The following is a 21,409-nucleotide window of genomic DNA, read 5'->3' as shown; positions in this document are numbered from 1 at the left end:
AGTAAAGTTAAAATAAAAGAATATATTAAATCTTTTCTTAAAAATATGCTAACTGGAGCCAGGAGCAGTAGCTCACGCCTGTAATCTCAGCACTTTGGGAGGCTGAGGCTGGTGGATTACGAGGTCAGGAGATCAAGACCATTCTGGCTAACATGGTGAAACCCCATCTCTACTTAAAAATACAAAAAAGTAGCCGGGCGTGGTGGCGGGAGCCTGTAGTCCTAGCTACTCGGAAGGCTGAGGCAGGAGAATGTTGTGAACCCGGGAGGGTGCCACTGCACTCCAGCCTGGATGACAGAGCGTGACTCCGTCTCAAAAATAAATAAATAAATAAATAAAAAATAAAAATGTGCTAACCAAGGGCCATATGAATCATATGGCAAAACTTAAAAGATTATTTCTTGCTTTACCACTTCAATTAGATTAAGATTCCTAAGGACCCAATATGGAGTGGGAAAATAATAAATCATAAAGAAGGTAGGGCTTGAGAGTAAAAGTGATCAAGATAAAGTTTATTACAGTTAATACAGAAACAAACATGAAAATGGTAGTTAGGTGGGCATATGCCAAATTAGACACAAAAGAACACAAAAATTACAAAAATAAAGATGAGCCAGGCGCCAAAAATTTAATGCACATCGCTTATTCCTTTTCACTAGCAGCAGTTTAAGTTTTGCGGACAACAAGGATTAGAGTTGTAGCTACAGAAGATATAGTTTTTTGAGTTAGTTTGTTTGTTTTTGAGATGGAGTCTTCCCCTGTTGCCCAGGCTGGTGTGCCATGGCACAATCTTGGCTCACTGCAACCTCCCCCTCCCACGTTCAAGCAATTCTCGGCCTCAGCCTCCCTAGCAGCTGGGATTACAGGCGTGCACCACCACACCCAGCTAATTTTTGTATTTTAAGTAGAGACAGGATTTCACCATGTTGGCCAGGCTGGTCTTAAATTCTTGACCTCAGGTGATCCACCCACCTCAGCCTCCGCAAGTGCTGGGATTACAGACGTGAGCCACCACGCCCAGCCAATACAGTTTTTATAAATATGTTAAAAAGAGAAGATATGATAATGAAGATGGGCAAACCTTAGGGCCAGTAATTCGTTTTTGAAGTGAAAAGAAGAATGAGATCTTACAGGTCATATAATTAAAGAAGAGACAGAATTTTCTAATTGCAACAGAAGAAAAAATTAGAAGTCCATATCCACTTATCTTGGTATCTTGGTGAAAAAACTTAAGTTTTGGGCAAAAATGTGCATTTCTCTGTTTTGAGAGTCTTAAATGTTAAATGGTAAAAGGGTATCTATATCCATTCCATGCAAGGAAATCAAAATGGCAACAAGTCATAGATGCTAGTGCCCATCATAAGACAGAACTAACATTTCTTATTCATAGAAAGCCTTCTAGGAGATCGAATAACCTTTAGAAAGATTTTCTCTTTGTCAAATATAAACTTCCAGCATTAATTTGTTTTTAAAAATTATGAGTATAAACAACTTCAAAATCTCGATAAGAGTTCACTTAACAGAAAATTACAAATGACCAATGTAATTGTGTTCCATAACAAATCTTAACACTGAATAGTTACCATGTAATCTGAAGAAGCAATGAACTCCACAGTTGAATTCTGAACTTCTGGTCGTTTATGAGGCTCTCCATAAGATCGGGTAAGGGGGTTATACATAAATTCTTCAGGAACTAGATAAGAGGTCCCAGTACAAATTTAGAGACACAATTTGTAACTAAACACATATATACACACCTAAAAATAAATATCTATTATCAATATTTACACGAGGTTTAGCAACAGTTCTGCGAACATTTAATGGTAAAAATCAATCCCTTAAGCCCTCCTTAAAAAATAGATCAGGGCGGTGGCTCACGCCTGCAATCCCTGCACTTTGGGCGGCCGCGGCGGGCGGATCACGAGGTCAGGAGTTTGAGAACAGCCTGACCAACATGGTGAAACCCCGTCTCTACTAAAAAAACAAAAATTAGCCAGGCATAGTGGTGTGCGCCTGTAATCCCAGCTACTCAGGAGGCTGAGGCAGGAGAATTGCTTGAACCTGGGAGGCAGAGGTTGCAGTGAGCTGAGATTACACCACTGCACTCCAGCCTAGGCGACAGAGTGAGACTCTGTCTCCGAAAAAAAAAAAAAAAAATCAGGCGGCCAGGTGCGTGGCTCACACCTATAATCCCAGCATTTTGGGAGGCTGAGGCGGGGAAGATCACGAGGTCAGGAGTTCAAGACCAGCCTGGCCAATATGGTAAAACCCCATCTCTACTAAAAATACAAAAATTAGCCAGACATGGTGGCAGACACCTGTAGTCCCAGCTACTCGGGAGGCTGAGGCAGAAGAATTGCTTGAACCCGGGAGGTGGAGGTTGCAGTGAGCTGAGATCGCACCACTGTGCTCCAACCTGGGTGACAGAGTGAGACTCCATCTCCAAAAAAAAAAAAAAAAAGATCAGGGTTAGGTGCAGTGGCTCATGTCTGTAATCCCAGCTCTTGGGTTGGGAGGCTGAGGTGGATGGATCATTTGAGCCCAGGAGTTCAGGATTAGCCTGGCCAACATAGCGAGACCCCATTTCTACCAAAAATACAAAAATTAGCCAGGTGTGGCGGTGCAAGCCTGTAGTCTCAGCTACTTGGGAGGCTGAGGCATGAGAAAAACTTATAGCTTGAACCTGGAAAGCAGAGATTGCAGTGAGCCATATTGTGCAACTGCACTCCAGCCTGGGTGACAGAGCGAGACCCTGTCTCAAAAAAAAATTAAAAAAAAAAAAATAGATCAGAAGGATAAAAAAACTTATGTTCTGAAATCAGGTGAGAAAACCAGGATGCAAGTAACCTTCCTTCTTAGACTTGTATCCTATTTATTATATCAAATGACATGGAAAAAAATCAGACAGAGAAACATAAATTTGAAAGCAATTCTAGTAGGGGAACCCGAAGACATGAATAAAGGGAACAAGAGACAGACACATATACATGCATGCATCCAGATACACTGGCAAAGTTCTACCTGAGTTGAATGAACCAAATATACAAATGTAAGACAATCTTACTGTCAGGGACAAGCATAACTAGTCTGCATAAGTGCAGACTAGTGCATGAGTGTCACTGTTTCTATTTTTCTTACTTTGTCCTCACTGTTACTCTCCTCATTGTCAATTATCCCCTTGGTCAGCCAAAATGAAGAATCCCTACTCCTAGCCTTAGCCTATATTCCCTCTACTAAAAATGGCATGAAAATTCTTTTTAAAGCAATGAAGAGAGAAACCAGGAGATGACAAAAATCTCAAAAAAAAACTGAAAATAGGATTAAAACACAATTAAGAATCTAAAACTCACCATCGTTTACTCTATAGCACAAATTGCATTTCCATCTACGTTGATCAATGAAGGATACAAAGGGGTTAATATATGTTCGACAGGATCGGCACCTCACAATGGTATTTGATGTTATCACTGGTAATTGCTAGGAAATAAAATAAAGAAGCTGTAGCAGAAAAAGACACCCCAAGGAAAAACAGAACGTATACAGATCTGCTCCAAATACAGAACATAAACCTTAATTGTTTTTATGTGGTTTTATATGGAAGCATATTAATAAAATCCAGGGACATGCTGAGCAACACATGTAGCCATCAAGTTTTCTCCCTCTTGTCACAAATCATAACACTAAAATAAAGTCATAACAAACATTGGCCAAGAAAATAATGTAAATGAGATCTTATCAGCTTAACTTTAGAAATAACAGTGAGAGAGAAACATACCATATACAAATACCTTTGTCTTTGTTGACTGCACGTGGTACTAGACTATTAGGCACTGCTCATTAGACTGCCACAGCAACTTCTGACAGGAGCTGAGGCCAGAAGCAGTCAAACACAACGTGCCTTTAAAAAAAATTACATCTCTATGCTTAGTTTGGGAAATGAATTTTATATTCAAGTAGAAACTTTAGAAAATATGAAAAAAGATTAAGAGATCACATATTATTCTATGTCTCTGAATTAACCTGCTATCATTTTAGTATACCATTCTGTTTTTTTCTATCTGCACATGAACATTTTGATCTTTGTATTTAATTTTTTCACATATATGATTATTATTATGCAAGTAACCACATATCTGTTGTAAAAAAAAAATCAGGAAATACAGTTAACTGAGAATGATAAAATAAAAAATTACAGAACTCTATATCACAGAAGATGTCACTGTAAACAATTTAGTATACATGCTTCCAGAAGGTATCATGTATATCTGTATTTAGAGAAAAACTCTCTCATATATATACATATATATAATATACAATTTCATATATATATGAAATTAACTGTCTTGGTTTATAGATAAGGTTTTCAGAGTATTATAGGTGATTAAAAATATTTACCCAATGAATAAATTCACGGTACTTATCACATATTACAATTTTTTATTTTCTATTCATTTTGATCTTTTCTATACTTCCTGGTAGTAAAGTAAGCTTCACAAGGAAGCTTTTAATTTAACCTTTGTATCTCCAGCTTCCAACGTGACAGGTAGTCAATCAATATTTTTTGGATGAATGACAGCAAAAGAAAACTCAGAACCAGTAAGAAGGGTAGTAAACAACAGTAGTAAAAAAAAGTTTGAGACAGAAATGCAACTTATGAAGTACAAATAAAACAGCTCTGAATAAAATTATTTTTGAAGTTTTCAAAATTTAAAACTTTTAAAACTTTAAAAGTTTAAAAATCCCTACTGTTACAAAGGTTATTTGTTCAATTAACAAATTTGTTTAATTTGTTAAGGAACAGGCAGTTTTCCTCTCTAAGTGGACATCACTGTTGGTGTTTCCTTTGTGTTTAATAAAGAACTCCGAAAGTGTATCTACCTTCCAGGGCCATTCCACCTTCCAAAACTACTAATCTTTCAAAATCCAGGACAGACTTCAACACTTATAGAAAACTTTTGCTATTGTATCCACAGGGAATCACTTCTCATACTGTACTCACTACCTAAGTATCTCATAGAATTTGATTAATTACATGTATTAATTATCCTGCACTGTAATTATTTTTACATCTTTGTTCCCTGTTAGATAAGAACTTTTTGGAGGCAACTTCAATGACTTGATCATCTCTGTACTACCAGTGCTTAGTTTAGAGCTTGTCACAAAGCAGGTGTTCAAAAAATGTTTGCCAAGTTGTTATGGAAATGATTATTTCTAACTTCAAATAAAAGAAGATATAGAAAATTCTAAGAAAATATAAAATTTAAGTACCTTGTACATAAGCATACATGTCAGTACCCATAAATATTATAAAATGTTACTTTACCGTTAGGTCTCTGAAGGGATGTAACAACAATCCTAAAGGAAGCTTAGCTTTATTCAGTAAAGCCTGTGTCTGTGGAATATTTGTCAAAGTACACCGAAATGAACTGCAAAAAACATAAACAACATGGAGGATATTAGCTATCAGAGAAAAATACACTGAAGTAGATAAGATAACTAAGAACATTTAAGGACATAAGTGAAAATCATTTGGGCATGTTACTGTAACTATAAGCAAGAAGGTCCTGATTAATTAGGCATGTATGCAATATATGTCAAAAAATCTAAATTAAAGAGTCAACACTTTCATGGTGGAAAAGTAGTACACATTCAGGGAAGACCAACTACTCCATTACGACTAGCCTGAAGGAGATGAATAGGAGCACACAGAAAACATAAGTGAAAAGGCCTACTTCTTTTTTTTTTTTTTTTTTTCTGAGATGGAGTCTTGCTCTGTCGCCCAGGCTGGAGTGCAGCAGCCCGATCTCGGCTCACTGCAAGCTCCGCCTCCTGGGTTCACGCCATTCTCCTGCCTCAGCCTCCTGAGTAGCTGGGACTACAGGCGCCTGCCACCATGCCCAGCTAATTTTTTGTATTTTTAGTAGAGACGGGGTTTCACCATGTTAGCCAGGATGGTCTCGATCTCCTGACCTTGTGATCCATCCGCCTGCCTCAGCCTTCCAAAGTGCTAGGATTACAGGCGTGAGCCACTGTGCCTGGCCAAATAACTTATGAAGTTTTAAAGTCAATAAACAAAGAATGAATAAAGGAGATGCCAAAGAAGTAAAAAGCAGAAGTACTGAAAGCCAGGCAAGAAATTTTATGAAGAGTCGTTAATATCATGTAGAGATATCTATTTATTCCAGCCTTAGTGTTGTTCCTTGAACACAAAAAGCTTGTTCCTGCTTCAGGACCTCCATATTTGCCATTCATGCAGCTTGGAACTCTTTTATTCCCAGAGAAGTCACGTGGCTTACTCTCTCACTTCACCCAGATCTCTACTCAAATGTTAAAAGTCTCTGGGTAAACCTGTCCAGACTCTTCTATTTACAAGAGTCACCCTCCACCTGCACTCCTTATTCTGATTTATTTTTCTTCATTGTAATACCCTGAACATTACGTTATATATTTACTAGTTTGACTGTTCATAGGAGAATATAAGTTCTGTGATTCCACAGAGATCGGGAACTGTGTTTTGTTCACAACTTTATCCCCAGTACATGGAAAACAGTGCTTTGCATTTAACTTCCAAGGCATTTGATAAATGTTTATTGAATGATTTATCTTAGTATGCTGATACTATTATTATTCCTGTTTTACAGTTGACAAAACTGAGACTTTGAGAGGCTAAATAAATTGCACAGTTTCACAGCTACTTAGGTCTGCTCAACTCTAAAGCCTGTACTCCTAATTGTTATTTTGATAAAAGAGACATTTTCGCAAAACACACATAACTGGGTAGAAAAATGTATGCCTTCCCCTTACCTATGGGTTCTCTTATACATATGCAACATATTTTTTTTTAATAATTTTTTATTTTTTTGAGACAGGCTCTCACTCTGTCACCCAGGCTGGAGTACAGTGTTATGATCTTGGATCGCCACAACTTCCACCTCCTGGGCTCAAGGGATCCTCTCACTTCAGCCTACAGAGTAGCTGGGACCACAGGCACATGGCACTATGCTCAGCTAATTTTTTTGTTTTTTTGGAGGAGAAGGGGTTTCGCCATGTTGTCCAGGCTGGTCACAAACTCCTGGGCTCAAGCGATCCACCTGCCTCGGCTTCCCAAAGTGCTGGAATTACAGCCGTGAGCTACTATGCATGGCCCATACACTACATTTACCTACGTAGGGGGTACCTAACCTTTTATACTACAAGGTCATAATTTACAAACTTATCAACCTGATAGCAACTTATATTTGGAAGGATGGGCAGCTGTTTTCAACCTATAATCCATGACACTCTGTATTTTTACAGAAACAATCTTGGCAGTACCTGAGGCACTGATGGTGTGTGGATGGTACAGTGGAAGAAGAGGGGAAATTCTCAAAGCAGCTCCACTTCTTATTTTCTATATTGGAATTCTATATAATATTTTGGTTGAAGAGTGGCTTGCCGCTTTTTTTTTAAAGCTGGAAAACTACTGCTTTAAGAAAAGGGAAATAGGCTGGGCACAGTGGCTCACGCCTGTAATGCCAACACTTTGGGAGGACGAGGTGGGCGGATCACCTGAGGTCGGGAGTTCGAGACCAGCCTGACCAACATGCAGAAACCCTGTCTCTACTAAAAATACAAAATTAGCTGGGTGTGGTGGCACATGCCTGTAATCCCAGGTACTCGGGAGGCTAAAGCAGGAGAATCACTTGAACCTGGGAGGCGGAGATTGCGGTGAGCCCAGATGGCGTTATTGCACTCCAGCCTGGGCAACAACAGCGAAACTCCATCTCAAAAATAAAAAAAGAAAGAAAAAAAGAAAAAGGAAATATTGGCTCTAAAGAACACTAATTCTCCTAATGCAAGGAAGAAGACAATGTTGGCCAAGTGCGGTGGATCACACCTATAATCCCACCACTTTGGGAGGCCAAGGCGGGCAGGTCACCTGAAGTCAGGAGTTCGAGAACAGTCTGCCCAACATGGTGAAACCCCATCTCTAATAAAAATACAAAAATTAGACAGGCATCATGGTGCACACCCGTAATCTCAGCTACTTGGTGGCTGAGGCACGAGAATCACTTGAACCTGGGAGGCGGAGGTTGCAGTCAGCTAAGATCGGGCCACTGCACTCCAGCCTGGGTGACAGAATGAGACCCCATCAAAAAAAAAAAAAAAAAAAAAGGAAGACAATGTTGTTCTGTGAATCAGTGTTTACTTTATGAGGAGGAGAAATTCCAGAAGCAGGAGGATGTCTTCTAAAAAAAGAAAAAAACTAGGACCAGGGGGATATCCTATTCATAGGATACAGAAGAACTAAAAGCATGCAAGAACAAAGACATGAGGCACTGTGAAGTGAGTAACAGAGCTCATTCACACAAAGGTACACCAGGGCTTGGTGGTTGCCAGTGCAGTCTGCCAGCTAAACTTCTCTATTAAAGGAAATCCAGTCTAGATTCAGACTGGATTAAGCCTGGGAGTCAAAGGTCTTCATACTCTATATTGAGTGGGAAAAGAAAATTCTGAGATAAACCATTTATCTAAACCTGTTCTTGAGATTACATAAGTGAGGTCTATGTTCTTTTCAAGCAAAGCCTGAAATTTTAAATATCTGTCCTTATTTAAAAGATATCAGAAGTTATTATTATTGAAAAGTGAGGAAAAAGATTTAAGAAATAAAAAATATAGTTAGATTTGGGTTCCTGAAACCCTTCATTCAAATAGAAATAATTTCCCTAACATTAGGTGATGGGGGGAAGGGACTGGATTGAGACAGAGATGGGAACAAAAAGAGATGACCTAAGTCAAATTTTACATCTATACAAACTAAAAGAGAAAAGTCAACATTAATGAAACTTCCAACCGAAGAAATAACATACTACTTTTACTATTTTTGAAAGTCATACAATGTTTTCATCACTTAAGAAAGATTATAAAATAAATAAATACCTACTCTGGGCTACAGTTTAATTTTTTGAGGTCTGCATTCAAGTTAGGTACAGGAGCCCAAACAGGAGTCATAGGTAAAATATTCCTCTCCTGAGTGAGGTTTACAGGTCTCAGGCTTTCTGGTTGTGGAGAACTCTGAAGACTCAATCCTCCTATACTGGAGGATAGCTGGTTCACACCAGGATACTGCTGAAAGAGCAATTCAAAACAAAATAAAAGAACAATAAAACATACATAAATTTTCTTATATATACTACATATCTCAACATACAGAAAAAGCAAAAAGGTAAGAAAATTTAAATCTGGCTTGGTATGCAGTCAATCTAAAGCACACTTGAAAAAAACTCAAAGCAAAAGTACTGAATAAATTTGAATCTTATTAGCAAGGTTAACCCTCGCAATGAAATTTCAGCAACAATGCTTTTCAACATCAGCAATTTGGTTTCCCTGAATACAGTTTATACTTGAAAAACACGATAAGTGCCCCACTGTTCTCAAGGTTCCCCTCCCCCAATTATCAACTTTCACAATAATGAGTTGGTACCATAGAAATGTACAATCGTGTTCAATAGGTTTTGCCTTATTTTGTTTCCTATGTTTTTAATATTATCATGAATTAATGGCTTGTTATCTCAAACTGATGTAATGAATTACAGTCATTATTCTTATGATGTTCAAACTACCCAATCTTTAGCCAGTGAAAGCCCTTTCAAGATGGCCCCAGTGTCCTTTTATATGAACCTAACTAGCCTTTGATAGTTTCCTTGCTTTCTTACACACTATTTTATACTCTTTTACTTCAAATCTAGAATTGTTTGTCTAAAAAGGAATCTTGGCTCCTTTTAAGTAGAGATGATATCTAAAAACCATAATCTGGATGATAAAGGTGCTTATTGCTAGTGTGCTGTTATTACTTCCAGATACTTGGCAACAGGTAAAGATGGAAAATACACATGTTAAAGTAGAAGCAAATAATGAGTCCACGTTGACAGTTCCAATACAAATTTAAGATGACGGGGTTTTTACTTAAGTTCTTTGATTTTATACCGGTATCTCTGTTCTCTTTTGCTACAAACCTTTATTTCTAATGGTAACAGCATTATTTTATCCTATAATATACATTTATAACACCACCAATATTATGTCAGATTATTAAATTTTTCATAGTTCTTTTTGTCCTTACGTTATATCCCACTGAGATGTATAAAATACTAGGTTTTAAGATCAGCTTGAACAGTACTTTTCTTGGTATTAGAATGTATCCAACTTGATAAACAGGTTTTTAAATTTTATTTTGTTTTTCATATTTAAGGATCATTTTTAATCTTTTTGGTTTTCGAGTAAACATAACATTTATATAATTCTAATGTCAAAAAACATTACAATAAGGTACTAATACAATAAGGTATTCAGAGATATCTTATTTCACTCTTGACACCTCTGCCTATAGTTAACTATTTTTATTAGCTTATAGTTTAATCCTTCCATTGTTTCTATTTATATAAGCTAAACATATATACTGTTGTAAATATAGCCCCTTTTTGAACTAAAAAAATGTCCTGGCAATAACTCTATGTCTATACCTTCTGCATTTCTTTTTACAGCTATGGAGCACTCCATTATGTTAATGTGCTATAGAATTCCAGCTAATATATGGATAATGATAAATTCAGAAAAATCACTATTTAACAATCCATACTGAAATAAATGATTCAGGTAGTGGTCACTTGTAATGGAAGACCAACAGATATCAACAGATGATAAAGCCACTAGGTGAAAGCTTAATGAGGAACTTCACAATTAAAGGATCAGGCTGTCACTGTATGAGGCACTAATCAAGCCTAGCAGTGGTATAAGTGAAATAAACAGATATTATTTTGAAGTGTACATCACCAAAATACATATTATGGCCTAACTAAATAAATAATTGAAGTAATACACCTAAATATAATCAACCATTAGATCTAACTCCCAATCCATAGAAAATGAAACAGAAATAAGTTAAATGATACCACAAAGAAGCAAAACAGCTAAATTCAGAATGAGGGACATTCTACAGAACAACAGACTCAGTTATTTTACCAAAATCAAAGGCATTAAAAAAAGGGAGTGGGGCTTGTTTTAAATTAAAACAAGAATTAACAGGCATAAGCAAATAGAATTAGTAAACTATTATTTGGGTTTTAATGTGAACAAAGTATACAAAGGCATTTTTGAAACAGTCTGGAAAATCTGAATATAGACTGAATTTTAAATGACATTTAGAAATTATTAATTTTGTTGGCTATGATAGTAGTATTGTGGTTATGTAAGAAATGCTGTCCACCTCCCTAATTTTAAAATCCTCAGCAAGAAAAGTGGTGGTGGGATGGTAGGCAGTGTGGACCCATATGAAACAAATATAGCAAAATGTTGACAGTAACTGAAGGTGGTGATGTTAAGGAAAAAAACGACTGGATAATAAAAAGGATTCTCTTTTTTTCTGTAGAGCTGTAAAGAATCAGAAAAATGATCACATGGATTAATAGCAGCATATAACAGAAAACCCCCCAAAAGACCCAAGTTTCTAAGAATTTAGGATAAAAAATAAAGGTAGGATATTTAATCAGAGAGAGAAGACACATTATCTAATAAATGATAGTGAACTAAGGGTAAACCATTCTGCAGGTGAAGGGGAGAGAATGAGACTTATTTACATTATGTACCAAAATAAAACCTTAGATGGATTAATGATGCAAAACCAAAATCATCAAAGAACTAAAAAAAACCAGCTAGAATACTTTCCTAATCTTAACGCTGAAAAGACCTTTTAAAGGTCTTTTATTGTTTTAAAGGTAAAAACAATAAAAGAAATTATAAAATGAGGCCAGGTGCAGTGGCTCAAGCCTGCAATCCCAGCACTTTGGGAGGCCGAGGTGGGCGTGTCACTTAACTTCAGGAGTTCGAGGCCAGTTTGGCCAACATGTTGAAACCCTATCTCTACTAAAAATACAAAAATTAGGCGGGGCACGGTGGCTCATGCCTGTAATCCCAGCACTTTGGAAGGCCGAGGTGGGTGGATCATGAGGTCAGGAGTTCAAGACCAGCCTGGCCAACATGGTGAAACCCCATCTCTACTAAAAATTGAAAAATTAGCTGGGTGTGGTGTGGCGGGCGCCTGTAATCCCAGCTACTCGGGAGGCTGAGGCAGGAGAATCGCTTGAAACCGGAAGGCAGAGGTTGCAGTGAGCCGAGATCGAGCCATTGCACTCCAGCCAGGCAACCAGAGTGAAACTCTAACTCAAAAAAAAAAAAAAAAAATTAGCCAGGCGTAGTGGCACATGCCTGTAGTCCCAGCTACTCGGGAGTCTGAGGCAGGAGAATCGCTTGAACCTGGGAGGCAGAGGTTGCAGTGAGCCAAGATCGCACCACTGCAGTTCAGCCTGGGCTAAAGAGCAAGACTCCGTCTCAAAAAAAAAAAAAGAAAGAAAGAAATTACAAAATAACTACATAAAATTTAAGTATTTCTCCAAGGTAAAAAATAAAAACACACTAAAATTAAAAACCAATGTCAACATGGCAGAAAATTACAAAACACAAACACAAAAGGTTTACACTTATCGCAGACACACACAACAATGGTGAAAAAATATAAACAGGGATTTCAGTAAAGAAATACATATGACCAATAATTATAAAAAAATTTTTTGCTTATACAAAATAATTATTGGGGTACTTCACAATATAGAGAAAGGGGCAATTAAATACATTCTTGCTTGAAGTATACATTGGTACATTATTTCTCCATACTTGACCAACAACCACTGATCAAATACTGTTTGACATCTCCATTAGGTATTTTAATTTAACATGGCCAACTCAATTCCCATTCCTAGACCTTTGTCTTCATTATCTTAGTAAATACGCTAACCTCTACCCAGGTGTTATGCCAAAAACCTAGGAGTTACTCTTGACACCTTCCTTTCTCTCACCCACCACATCCAATCCACTGGCATATAAAAAGTTATCTCTTATCTATTCACTTTTTACAACCTCCATGATACTACCTTAGCACAAAGAACAACCATCAATTTCCGAATTAGGGCAGAACTTCAATTTGTCTCCCTGCTTCCATTTTGTCTTTTCAAATACTCCTATCTCTAATCCATTCCTCACACAGCAGCCAAATGATTTTCTAAATATGTAAATTAGATGTCATCCTATTACATAAAATCTCTGATACCTCTCTTATGCACCTCGGATAAAATCTAAGCTTCTGACTGTGGTCCTTTAGCTCTTTGATCTCATCCCTATTACTCTTCCCATGGCTGAATTCCCACAACACTGGGACTTTATTCCTCAAACATGTCAAACTTGTTCCTGCCTTAAGTCTTTGCATATCAGTTTACTCAGCCTGAAATGCTTTAACCACAGATCCTTCCATGCTTTTTCTTTCTTCCATATGTTAACTCAAACCTAACTTCTACAATGAAGGCTGCTTATCTGACCACCTACTCCACATTTTCACCCCAGAAACTACTTCAACTTGTCTTACTTCATAGCACTTGTAACTACCTGAAATTAATTCTTTATTTGTTTACTTATTTATTGTCTTATTAATCCTGACCTCCCACCAACCTTCTTAAGAGCAGGAACTGTTTGGTTCACTGAGCCTCCTCTCGTATTCTCAGTGCCTAGAATAGTACTGCCACAGAGTAGGAATAAACTTCTATTGAGTAGAGAGAAATTCTAAAGTCGTAAAGAATTAAATGCTGGCTGGATGCAGTGGCTTGCGCCTGTAATCCCAGCACTTTGGGAGGCCGAAGCAGGTAGATCATCTGAGGTGAGGAATTTGAGACCAGCCTGGCCAACATGGTAAAGCCCCATCTCTATTAAAAACACAAAAATTAAGGTGGACATGGTGGCACACGCCTATAATCCCAGTTACTCAGGAGGCTGAGGCAAGAGAATTGCTTGAACCTGGAAGGCAGAGGTTGCAGTGAGCCGCGATCCTGCCATTGCATTCCAGCTTGGGACACAGAGTGAGACTTCATCTCACAAAAAAAGAAAAAAACAATTAAATGTTTTGATTCTGTAATTCCATTAAGGAAATAGTTAAGACAAATGCACAAATTGTGTGTGTAGTCACATCGCTTAATGATGAGGACATGTTCTGAGAAATGTGTCGTTAGGTGATTTTGTTCTTGTGCAAACATCACAGAGTGTACTCACAAACCTAGATGGTATAGCCTACTACACACCTGGGCTATATGATATAGCCTATTGCTCCTAGGCTACAAACCTGTACAGCACTGTTACTGTGTTGAATATTGTAGGCAACTGCACACAATGATATTTGTATATCTAAACATAGAAAAACTATAAGAACAATATAGTATAAAAGATACAAAATGGTACACTTGCATAGGACACCTAGTATGAATGGAGCTTACAGGACTCGAAGTTGCTCTGGGTGAGTCAGTGAGTGAGTGGTGAGTGAAGGTGAAAGCCCAGGACACTACTGTACTGTAGGCTTTATAAACACACACATTTAGGCTTTATCAAACCTATAAAAATATAGTTTTTGGCCAGGCATGGTGGCTCACATCTGTAATCCCAGCACTTTGGGAGACCTAGGCGGGTGGATCACCTGAGGTCCAGAGTTTGAGACCAGCCTGAATAACATGGTGAAACCCAATCTCTACTAAAAATACAGAAATTAGCCGGGCGTGGTACTGGCAGGCGCCTGTAATCCTCCAGCTACTTGGGAGGCTGAGGCAAGAGAATTGCTTGAGCCCGGGAGGTGGAGGTTGCAGTGAGAGCCAAGATTGTGCCACTGCACTCTAGCCTGGGTGACAGAAGGAGACTCCGGAGGAAAAATAATTTTTCTTTCTTCTGTAATACATTAGTTTACATAACTTCTTTACCTTATAAACTATTTATTTTAATAGGTTGGTGCAAATGTAACTGTGGGTTTTCTCTTTTTTTTTTTTTTTTTTTAAGATGGAGTCTTGCTCTTGTTGCCCAGGCTGGTGTGCACTGCTGCAATTTTGGCTCACTGCAACCTCCGCCTCCTGGGTTCAAGTGATTCTCCTGCTTCAGCCTCCCTAGTAGCTGGGATTACAGGCACTCGCCACAATGCCCAGGTAATTTTTGTATTTTTAGTAGAGACAGGGTTTCACCATGTTGGCCAGGCTGGTCTCAAACTCCTGACCTCAGGTGATCCACCCACCTCAGCCTCCCAAAGTGCTGGGATTACAGGTGTGAGCCAATGCGCCTGGCCTGTCACTACTTTCAATGGCAAGAACCGCAATGACTTTTGCACCAATCTAAACAACTTTTTGACTTTTGCAAAAACAGTGTAAAACACCCATTGTACAGCTGTACAAAAAATGTTCTTCCTTTTACAGCCTTATTCCGTAACTTTTTTCTATTTTAAATTTTTTTCCTTTTAAACTTTTTTGTTGAAAATGAATACACAAACACACACATTTGCTTAGTCCTACACAGGATCAGGATCAATATCACTGTCTTCCATCTCCACATCTTGTCTCACTGGAAGGTCTTAAGGTGTAATAACATGTAAGGAGCTGTCATCTCCTGTGATAACAATGCCTTCTTCTGGATTCTTCCTGGAGGACCTGTGTGAGGCTGCTTTACAGTTAACTTTTGTTTTTTATAAATAGAAGGAGTACACTCTAAAATAAAGATAAAAAGTTTAGTATGAGTAAATACATAAACCAGTAGTCATTTATTTTCATTATCAAGTATTATGTACCGTGCATAACTGTATGTGTTATACTTTTATATGACTGGAAGTGCAGGTTTGTTTGATGCAGAGCATCACCACAAACACAAGAGTAATGCACTGTGCTATGACATTAGCACAGCTACAAAGTCAATAGGTGACAGGAATGTTTCAGCTCCATTATAATCTTATGGGACCACCATCATATATGTGGTCCATCATTGACTAAAATGTCATTATGCAGCACATGACTGTATGCATGTGCGTTTATGTATGATAAAGTATGTGTGTGTATGTGTGTGTGTATACACACACAAGGATTTTTTTTTTCTTTTGTCACAACTTCTTGCTATATTGCCCAAGTTGGTCTCAAACTCCTCAGCTCAAGTGATTCTCCTGTCTTAACTGGGATCACAGAAGCACACCAAGCTTAAAATGATGTTGATTTTGAAACTGAGTTATGCCCCGCAAATGGGAGACTCATTATAAAACATACAAGTCCCAAAATGATGAAAGATATAATAAGAAAGGTTTCTTCTTATACTGTTAAACAAATTTAAACATTTTCCAAAGTGATATTTGTATTTTTCAACTTCTTTTGTTTGTTTAAACAAGTCATCTAGACAATCAGCTTCTTGCCTGGCTTCCCTAGCAAGGTGTAGTGAAAGAAACCTGGAAGGACAGACTCCAAGCATTGCTGTTTACAACCTGGTAGAAATACTGGTTAATATTTATTAATATTTTTCCTTTTGTTTATCTGCATTTTCTCTAATTGATCTCACTAAATTTGTAATTTTAAAAAGCTATATAGTATCTATATCTGGTTTTTCATATATTCACTGAAAATATTTTTCTAATTTTTATTTTTGTTTTTAAACATCAGCCTTTTCCCTGTTTTTCGACCCTAAAAAACAAATTTTAAGGTGTTTTTTTTTTCCCGTCAAAAACCAACTGTTAGGGTTTCCCACTACTTAATAAGTCATCTCAAATTAATCAATACAAAGAAAAGCCCTTACACAGAGCTCTTTCATTGCACTACATTAGGTACAACATTTAAAGGCATTTCAACTTTATTATGACTGTTAAGACTGTTTAAAGCTAAGCTAAGATATTATCACCCTACCTGGAACTTCAAAAATAAATGGGCCAGGCGTGGTGGGTCACACCTGTGATCCCAGCACTTTGGGAGGCCAAGGCGGGCAGATAACGAGGTCAGGAGATCCAGACCATCCTGGCTAACACAGTGAAACCCCGTCTCTACTAAAAATACAAAAAATTAGCTGGGCATGGTGGCACATGCCTGTAGTCCCAGCTACTTGGGAGGCTGAGGCAGGAGAATCGCTTGAATCTGGAAGGTGGAGGAGGCAGTGAGCCGCGAGCCGAGATTGCGCCAATGAACTCCAGCCTGGGCGACAGAGCAAGACTCCGTCTCAAAATAAAAAAAGGCTTCTTTTAAAAAAGTTTGATAATTTTAATCTTCGATGAAAATTTATAATCTTTTTTTAGTAGACAGGTAAGAATTTAAATGTAGGTCCTAGCTGTATACCTAAATCATTACTGTTCACTGACCCTAAAACAGCAGTGTTCAAAAAATGATTTCAAATTCAGATCAGATAAAAATAGCTGCTTGTAATCTTCCTTGGAAAGATCCATCTATCAAGTCTGAGTATGATTTTTTACTGTACAAATCCTTACCAGTTAAAGAGAAAAAAAGTGCTTAATTCTGTACTGCAAGGTCTTTTGCATTCTTAGAACCAAGCCTGGTACTGGACAGGTGATTTCACTTATTTGAGTTTCTATTTCCTCATAAAATGAAAGGAAGGTGACTATTTACAATTTAGAAAGTCAAAATTCCAAGTGTTGACAAGAATGTGAAGCAACTGAACTCTCACACACTGCTAATGAGGTATAAATCAGAATATCACTGTGGCAAACTGTGTAGCTTTAACTGCTAAAGTTGAAAAATGAATATCCAATGGCCCAGCAATTCCATTCCTAGATATATACACTCACTAAAAGACAGGGACAGAAATGTTCACAATAGCATCATTCATAATGGCCCCACACTGGAAAGTTACCCCAATGCCCATCAACAATAGAACAAATAAACAAACTGGTCTATTCACATGATTGAGTACCACATAACAATGAAAATGAATGAATTACAATCACACAATAAGCATAATGTTGAGCAAAAGATTCTAGACACAAGTACATATGGTATGCTTCCAATTATGTAAAAAAAAAAAAAAGAAAGGTGGGAATGGTTGCTTTCTAATAGTCTACTTCTAAATATTTTGGCTTTATGATGCTCACTTAAGTGTGATTAATAACCCAGGTTACTTTTTAGTATATCTTTGTCCCCTTTATCCAAACTTTCCTAACACTTGTACTAGACCCAGAATATAAAAAGGATTGTGATTACAGAATAAAATGATGTTGTATTTTTTAATTCTGGTAGATATTTATTTTTACTCTTATCCCAAAGGTAATTTTTTGACTTTTCTAAAATAACCTCCCAAATAAAATACGAAATGAAAAATACTTCCTACACTCCTTTGTCACGGGTCAGCAAACTTTTTCTGTGGATAGTCAGAAGGTCATTATTTTAAAGCTTTGAGAGCCACATGATCTCTTTTGCAGCTACTCAACTGTACTACTGTAGTGCAAAAGCAGCCATAGACAATAACATAGAAGAATGGGCATGGCTGTATTGCAATAAAACTTTATTTACAAACAGGCAGTGGGCCCGATTTGGCCAGAGGGCCATGGTTTGCGGACTATTGTCCTAAGTCATTATGTAAGACCATTTACTATTTCAAAATAATTTTTTTTTCTCCTTGCTCAACACTCCCAAGAATCAATCCTTTCTTTGAACCTGGTTCTCTTGTCATAAAAATTCTAAGTAAATAATATGTTACAACCCCAAATAGGAATTTGCCTAAAAGTACAAGAGTCAAAACAGGACAGACTTAAAAATTGTTTCACATGAAACAACAGAGCCATAAAGAAAATCTAGCAAAATGGGAGGCAGAGAAATCTGTACTAACCAACCATATTCCTCTGATGTCTCTCAGTTTTCTTCCTTTTTCCTCTGTACTTTAATTCTAAGGTTAAATTCCAGAAACAAATAATTTTCCTTTTTCTTTTGCCCCACCCCTGCTCAAGATGGGCTCTTGGTATGTCACCCAGGCAAGATTCAAACTCCTGAGCTCAGGCAATCCTTCTACTTTAGTCTTGAGTAGCTAGAACTACATGAGTAAGCCACTACTCCTCACTGATTATCCTATTTCTCATTTTCATTCTTACTTCACCATAAAATTTCTATAAGGTTAGTCAACGGAGAACAGTTTTCTGTAAGTAGCAATACTCTTGTCATTAAAATTGTTTCCTGGCCAAGCGCAGTGGCTCACGCCTGTAATCCCAGCACACTTTGGGAGGCCGAGGCAGGCGGATCACTTGAGGTCAGGAGTTCAAGACCAGCCTGGCCAAAATGGTGACACCCCATCTCTACTAAAAATACAAAAATTAGCCGGGCATGGTGGTGGGCACCTGTAATCACAGCTACTCGGAAGGCTGAGGCAGGAGAATCGCTTGAACCCAGTAGGCGGAGGTTGCAGTGAGCCGAGATAGCGCCACTGCACTCCAGCCTAGGCAGTAGAGTGAGATGCCATCTCAAAAAAAAAAAAAAAAAATTTGTTTCCCTGTATTTTATTTTCTTTCAATAAATATAGATGTGAATGAAATACTGTCCTGTTAAGTATTTAACTGTATAAATATCGTATCAGTTGTTAAACTGCTAAGTTTATGAGGTGGCTCCAGAAAAGGTCATGTCAGAATGGGTCCTAGCAGCAGTGATATAGGAGAAATCACTTAGGTAGATAGTGAGGGTATGGGAATCCTCAGTAAGGCTTTTCTTTTTAATGAAAAGCAGCCCCAAACCATTCTCTAACGAAGAGCAGCCTGTAAAGTAGAGCTGCAGACACAGACAAGCAAGCTGGGAGCCTGCAAGAGTGAATGCTGGCAGGAACTAGGGGCTAGACATGTTCAAGATGGCAGCTCCATCATCCCTTATCTGCCAGTCACACGAGCAGACAAGATGGTGCTGGCCAAAGATAATTCATTTGCATAATAAGATTAGGGTAGGGCAACCAGCCTTTCCCCCAAGGCCTCATGTAAATGTCACAACTAATCGAACCGATCTGCGAGCCCTAGGTAAATAAGACATTGCCTCCTCAAGATGGACTATAAAATTTGGTGCATCCACCTCCAGCCAGTGTTTTCCACTCAGAGGCCCTTCTCTATGGAGAAAGTTGTTTCTCCTTCTCCTCTCTTCTGCCTATTAAACTTCCACCCATAAACTCCACGTGTGTGTCTGCATCCTAAATTTTCCTGGCTGCAAGATGACGAACCACGGGTTTAGACCCCAGACAATGTAGCCACTTCAGCGGTAAATGAGCATGTGAGCCTATGAGCATATTTATGTGTGTGGAGGCGCTCATCAAGGGTGAGTTATGTGTCATAAAGTTCTTCAAATGCAGGGTAGGGACCAAATCACATTTTACCTGTCATTTTCTAAGGAGAATGCCAGCTTGATAATATAAAAATTTTTTAAAAACTTAACATTTACTTAAATTTTCTGATTATAAAATTAATACTTGCAATTGTAGACTCTGAAAAATAAAGATATCATGACGAAAAACAAAATCATATCTAATATCTTGATCTAGATTTAACCTCTTTAAAAATGTGATATTTATATTTCATTTAATCTTTTTCTACATATATACACACAAAAAAGCTGAGATCAAATTCTATGTATGTTTGATCTAGGCTGACATGTATTTGTACCTAAGATCCACTTGGATCACAGGTACAAATCCCACCAGTAACTTGTCAGAATTAAGTTTTATAACTGTTACAATGTGTGTATATGACTGAATACATACTTGAGGATACTGCTGGAATCCAGAATATACCGGGTTACTGGGCTGTACTCCAGAAATAAGTGGTGCTGTAGCATTCTGATAACCAGGCTGAAGTGTTGGATAGCCATAGCCAAAAGGCTTAGCCACTTTTGAAGGCTGAGGGATGACAGGAGCTGCAGCTGAAGCTGGAGCTGGAGCAGAAGCAGGATCAGGTTCAGGGGCGGGATCAGGAGCAGGACTGCTTGCTGATGAAGAAAGCATATCTAAAAAATGGAAACACATGGTGTTAACAACTGAAAATCAAGACTCCACAAAGACTGGACTCCTGATCCAGTCCATAACCCCTGACATTTCCTTTTTACTTTTTAAAGCTTTTTATTCTAAGAAATTTTGGACACACACAAAGTAGGGGGAATGATGAACCCCATATACTTATCACTAAGCTTCAATAATTATCAATATTTTGTTATCTTGTTTTACATGTTGTCATACTACATTTTTTTATTTCTTTTTACAGAAACTCCACCCCATATTTTACATCACTTCACCAACAGATACATTAGTTGGTATTTCTTTTTTTAAAAATAGAGATGGAGTCTCCCATGTTGCCTAGGCTGGTCTTGAACACCTGTGCTCAAGAGATTTTTCTACCTCACCTACCAAAGTGCTGAGCATACAGGTGTGAGCCCCTTGAGTTGGTAATTCTAACAGATAAGAATATATTTATATAATACACACAAACGCACACACAAAGTTAATAAAGTTTTAAAAAATTCTCTCAGCAGAGACTAAGCACCACAAAACAAAGCAAGCAATAAAAAGGGTGCCAACTACT

General features: G+C 37.8%; 1 protein-coding gene across 8 annotated transcripts in view; it reads right to left on the bottom strand.

Annotated features, from left to right (window-relative positions):
• The window catches only part of SEC24B (SEC24 homolog B, COPII coat complex component), a 107,802-nt gene that overhangs the window by 24,929 nt on the left and 61,464 nt on the right, over positions 1-21,409 (bottom strand). For 4 of the 8 annotated variants that reach the window (XM_055111705.2, XM_055111707.2, XM_034958993.3 and 1 more), the window contains 5 exons: positions 20,596-20,837; positions 8,924-9,108; positions 5,324-5,426; positions 3,351-3,477; positions 1,584-1,693 (listed from right to left, as the gene is read on the bottom strand). In XM_055111705.2, coding sequence (XP_054967680.2) covers positions 1,584-1,693; positions 3,351-3,477; positions 5,324-5,426; positions 8,924-9,108; positions 20,596-20,837 — 767 coding nt within the window. The remainder of the gene's footprint in view (positions 1-1,583; positions 1,694-3,350; positions 3,478-5,323; positions 5,427-8,923; positions 9,109-20,595; positions 20,838-21,409) is intronic. The other 4 variants (XM_055111706.2, XM_055111708.2, XM_034958994.3 and 1 more) reach the window with 1 other exon arrangement.

This window comes from Pan paniscus, chromosome 3, assembly GCF_029289425.2.
Source record: "Pan paniscus chromosome 3, NHGRI_mPanPan1-v2.0_pri, whole genome shotgun sequence".
NCBI lineage: Eukaryota > Metazoa > Chordata > Mammalia > Primates > Hominidae > Pan > Pan paniscus.
Note: the sequence above shows the minus strand (reverse complement) of the source record. Positions and strands in the feature narration are given on the sequence as shown.